Source organism: Vigna unguiculata, chromosome 11 (genome assembly GCF_004118075.2).
Source record: "Vigna unguiculata cultivar IT97K-499-35 chromosome 11, ASM411807v1, whole genome shotgun sequence".
Taxonomy (NCBI): domain Eukaryota; kingdom Viridiplantae; phylum Streptophyta; class Magnoliopsida; order Fabales; family Fabaceae; genus Vigna; species Vigna unguiculata.
Window position 1 is genome coordinate 20,622,815 of NC_040289.1, and position 5,091 is coordinate 20,627,905.

Consider the following 5,091-nt stretch of genomic DNA (forward strand, 5'->3'; position numbering starts at 1 on the left):
ACTTTTTCGTTATTATTCGATTTAAAACTTTTAAATTATTTTTAGATTCCTAACATTATTTATATAATAAAATATATGAAAAGGTGAGCCGGTGACAATAAATAATATAAATCGATACTCCTTATAATACGGAAAGAAAAATGTATGCGAATAAAGAGGGTGTTAGCTGAAGATGGTGACAATAAATAATATAGATCAATACTCTTTATAGTAAGGAACGAAAAATCGAAAATATTACTCTTGTGTCTCTTTCTTTAGCCTCATGATGTAGATATACCTTTTAACAAAAATAAAATAATAAATAATCATTTTTGTCATTGCGTATACCTAATAGCTTGAACATCATACATTAGAGCCTATGATATTCCAAACTTGATTTGAGTTTAAAACCAGAGACCACATGTATTCCTAATAATTAGACTATGCTTCAGATTGTTCTTAGTGTAATCTTAAAACTTATATTGAAAAAAAACTTTTTTAAATAATTAGGTATCAATAATAAAAAATTATTTAATAAAATACATTTTGAACCTGATATTGTATTAATAATAACTAGTATATGACAAAATTTAAACAGAACATGATATATTTTAATGGCATTATTATTGATTAAGATTGAAATTTTAGCTATAGGTGATGAAAGTAGTATTTTGCTTTTAGTTTGGGGCAAGGGCAATAATTAAGGGTGGTAATTATTTGAGCATGTACTAACAATGCTTGGGACTTTAAAGATAAGTTATAAGATACATTGAAGCAAAGACCAACAACTACATTTATAAGCGTAAAACAAAGAAACCTAAGATGTAGTTGAGATAGTTTAAGTAGTATGACACAAAAATATGGTTGCAAATCAAACCTAAAAAGCCATGGAAGAAAACACAAGACAACCAAAGTCACCAACCAAGGGTAACATTGTCATTCCACAGCCTCTAGCCTTTTCTTAAACAGTCTCTACATTTTCCAGCCTCATCAAAAGAACCACCTTAACATAAACCCCTCATGTTCTTTTCTCTTTTTGGTCTAAGCAACCACCACCATGGCAGCACCAATCTTTAACACTCCCTTCTTCACACTCTTTGTTTTTTTCTCTCTCCAACTTTATCTCTCTTTCTCGTCCTCTCCCTCCATCCATGACCTTCTCCGTTCCAAAGGACTACCCCCTGGTCTCTTGCCAGAAGAGGTAAAGTCCTACACTTTCTCCCAAAATGGGCACTTGGAAGTGTTCCTAGACGCACCTTGCCTGACCAAGTACGAGAACAGAGTCCTCTTTGAGCAAGTTGTCACTGCCAACCTTACCTACGGTAGCCTCATAGGAGTTGAAGGTCTCCAACAAGAAGAACTCTTTGTCTGGCTCCCTGTCAAGGACATAATCGTAAATGACCCTTCTTCAGGGTTGATACTCTTTGACATTGGCCTTGCCCACAAACAACTCTCTCTCTCCCTCTTTGAAGATCCACCTCACTGCAAGCCCGAAGGTAAACTCAATTACTCTCAATTGGGTCACCCTCTTTTTTTTTTTTTTCTAACTGAGATCTACCACTACCCTTTTGAAACTAAACTCCATACACAAGATATGCACAATCTTGCTTCACTCTACATGCAATTGAGTTATTTGATCGTATCAATATACTGTTTAGTCCTTCTGATTCTACCTTTTTTTTTTTTTTTTACCATTTTTGGGAGTGAGTGAGAGACTGAAATTTCCTTTGGCCTTTTGTGTTGATTGAGGTTTATGTTATTCTTGTCTGATAAGCAGCTGTTCTCACAGATACACTCACAGTTTCACAAACTGAATACTTTCCGAGGTACAATAGTATTTAGTTTTTTTATAAGAAACAAATTTTGTTTCTCTAATAGTATTCTGATACAGTACTACGGTAAAATTCAGGAACTAAACTAACTTTTCTTTCGGTAGTTAAGAAACTACTGTAGTAGTTTAAATAGAATTTGTTTTATTATTTAGGAGAAAGCTGGTTTTTTGAAGGATTAATTTGAAGATTTGTTGTTAATTTTTTAGTGGCTTTCGACTTTCATTTGCTTTCTCTGGGTTTGTCTCTGGTGTCTTCACATCCCGATGACCACACTAACATCAAAAAAAGAGTCTCAGACAAGAACATCCTATTCAACCTTTTTCCATTTCACATGCCACAGACAAAAACAATTAAGAGGAACTTTCCTATGTTTAAAGAGAGAAAAAAAAAGTACAATATTCTACACTATATGTCAGTTTCCTGAGCCTCCTGCATCATCACAGTAACATTTTTAGGCCGGATATGCAGTGCAAGTTCAATGGGTGGGGTTAATTACCGATTTAATTATTTAATTATTTCATTATCTTATCCGTTTTGTTGTTTCTTGTTGGGGTTTTTTTTTGTCATTATTTTTAAATTTGCATGCATTTCCAAGGGCTTAAAAAGATTGATTTTTGTTTTGTTTATATGCAAAATTGGTGGTTGAGGCTGCCTGTATGGTTGTGCAGGTGGGTTGAGGAATCATGTGAGGAAGGAAAAAGGTTTGGAGGTCCTGAGGTAGAAAAAGATGCCACCCTGTGTTTCAGGCATCACTTGTTGTCTTTTTCTATGTCATGTTTATATAATTTTAGCCTTGCAATGCAACTATAGTTAATGAGTAGGTGCTTAGGTTGAGCATGTAAAAATGTGAAGAGAGAGAAAGAGAAAAAAAAAACTAAGGAATCTGATGTCGTAATCAAATTTACAAGTTGTAATTTTTCTTCTAACTTTTGTGCATTATATTCACCTGTTTTTGCTATGTTGTTCTGTTTTGAGATAAAAAAGAAGAAGAAGATATGATAAGTTTCAAAGCAAAGGATCTAATCTAGGTTTATGAATCGGCAAAGCAATGACTAAGAAACTTGCCAACGAGAATGGGTAGAAAAAGTTATTTGGAATATGTTAATTGTCCCCTTCGTTTTTGCCTTTCTGGCACATTCATATCACAACTGGGTTTTCTTGTTCTTACTTTTTGTTTGTTTAGGGAATAACAGATTGGAAGAATTGATTATGATTCTTTGAAAGAAATATATTCTTCGTCTCTCAAAACATTTCGAATTGTTAAATGTATTGCAATCCATATAAAAAGTTAATATTCTTTTCATTTATATTTTAATATAAAATGTGATTTTAGTCATGACAAGATTTCAAACACCATATTTTTTACAATATGAAAACTAAGATCGTTAAACTTTTGTAAGGATTGAAGTTAAGTTAACTTAAAGGCATAATTTGTATTAAAAAAAGTAAGGCCAAAAATTAACTTAAGCATATTTATATTAAAATATTTTCTAGTTCTAAAGATTTTGAACCAAACTTGCAGTTTATTGTTTGGATTGCACTCTTGAATTTTGTATGTCCGGAGAATCTTCAACTTTGAGATACCTAAAAGGAGAAAAGTTTCTTTGAAAAGGGGTTGGGTGATCTAGTGTTGATGTTGCATTGAAATCCCCTTATAATATTTAACATTTGTTATGTCTAAAATTGTGATAAAAAAAACAAGGTGATATATCAAATTGAAAAAATATTAATTTCTTTTCAATGTAGAAATCATTTTAAAATACCAACTAAAATATTTTTAAAAATATAATTAATTTGGGTCTTTGAAGTCAAAAATCAGCATAAAGCAATTTGATTGCTTTGCTGGATGCACCATGAGTTATTGAATTGTAACGGCACACACTTACAATTTCTTCCATAATAAGTGCTTTTATTTGGAGTTTAGCTTTTCTGTTCGGTGTAAAGTTAACCACTTTGATTATTATTATTATTATTATTTAGATAGAGTTTGCCAGATTGGAATTTGGAAATTAGGTCTGTGGGGGGCAAAAAAGTAAAATAGGAGAAATATGAAACTCTAAAAGTAAGTTGGTATCATTAAGCTTAATTATTAGTTTGAATTTCAATGTTTATGATACAATTTTTATTTAAAAGATAGATTATTAAAAAGATTACTTGTATAAATCGTTATTAATTTCAACTTCTAAATAATGTAAAAGTTTTGGAGAATCAAAAATAAGTTTTTGATGGAGAACTAACATGTACGACAATTTTATAATTCTTTTTTTTTGTCTGTTCCACATATTACATTGATGTTCAAACTTTAAATTTATATAATAATACTAGTGTTCAATGTTTTTTTGTTGCAATTTATATTTAAAAGGAGCTTTAAATAATATTAAAATTTTAGATTATTTTAATAAGTCAATTTAGAAGATTGACATTCTCTATGAGAATAAAAATGAAGGTTATAGACAAGATTACATATTTGAAAAAAAAAATGTACATACAAAGAAAAAAAACCACATTTGAAAAAACAAAAAGAGTCAACTTTATTATATAGTATGTGGAATCACATCCTATAATGTTAATTTATGATACTATAGTATTGTATGAGATCTACAAATGAATGGTGGAATTACTTTGTTACCTTTATCATACTACAATATTGTATTGTTATGGTGTTATTTGGCTTTAGGATCAAAATTATTATAACAAGTGAAAACATATGTATTTGTGTTATCTTTATTATGATAATAAAAATTAATAAATCATAATTATAAAATAAATATAAATAGTTTTAATAATTTTATTATAAATAATTATTTTAATTTTAAAAAGAAACAATTATTTAAAAGATAAAATTTTAAAAGAATTGTACACCAAAAAAATCTCATTTATATAATAGTATAGATATTATAATCATATTATGTTGTCTTAATAGTAAAATTACCTATTGCAAAGCCAAATATTAAACAAAAGTATTACAATATTTGATGTATGAATTGTTTGGAAACAAAAATCATTAATCTAAGATGAAAAAAATGAAGAACAAGAGAGAAAATGCTTTAGTTTTAAATTCTCGATGGATTTTTTCACTTAATCAAGGATAATTGTGTATTCATTTGATTTAATTCGGTCATTGTATACTCTTTTTAATTTTAAATATATTTTCACACTCAAAATCAATTTAATAAGTGAAGATATTTATCAAGAATAAAAAGCTAATAACATTGACGATTTTGTTCAAAGAATTAACAAAATATGAAGACAAATGAAGAATATTTCGTGGAATTGAACT

The 5,091-nt window shown here is 29.2% G+C and overlaps 1 protein-coding gene across 2 annotated transcripts; it reads left to right on the forward strand.

Annotated features, from left to right (window-relative positions):
- Positions 1 to 828: 828 nt before the first annotated feature.
- On the forward strand, positions 829 to 2,769 carry LOC114168678. 2 transcript variants are annotated; one of them, XM_028053577.1, is made up of 2 exons: positions 829 to 1,475; positions 1,757 to 2,467. In XM_028053577.1, the coding sequence occupies exons 1-2, from the start codon at positions 1,037 to 1,039 to the stop codon at positions 1,819 to 1,821; spliced, it is 504 nt and encodes a 167-aa protein (XP_027909378.1). In that variant the 5' UTR covers positions 829 to 1,036; the 3' UTR covers positions 1,822 to 2,467. The 2 variants fall into 2 exon arrangements, with proteins under 2 accessions (XP_027909378.1, XP_027909379.1); XM_028053578.1 differs by lacking the exon at positions 1,757 to 2,467 and adding an exon at positions 2,480 to 2,769 and having other exon boundaries at positions 858 to 1,475.
- The last annotated feature ends 2,322 nt before the right edge of the window (positions 2,770 to 5,091 follow it).

Coding starts and splice junctions, on each gene's coding strand:
- LOC114168678 (XM_028053577.1), top strand. CDS start 1,037: ATGGCAGCACCAATCTTTAACACTCCCTTCTTCACACTCTTTGTTTTT. Junction 1,476..1,756: donor ACCTCACTGCAAGCCCGAAG/GTAAACTCAATT, acceptor TCTGATAAGCAG/CTGTTCTCACAGATACACTC.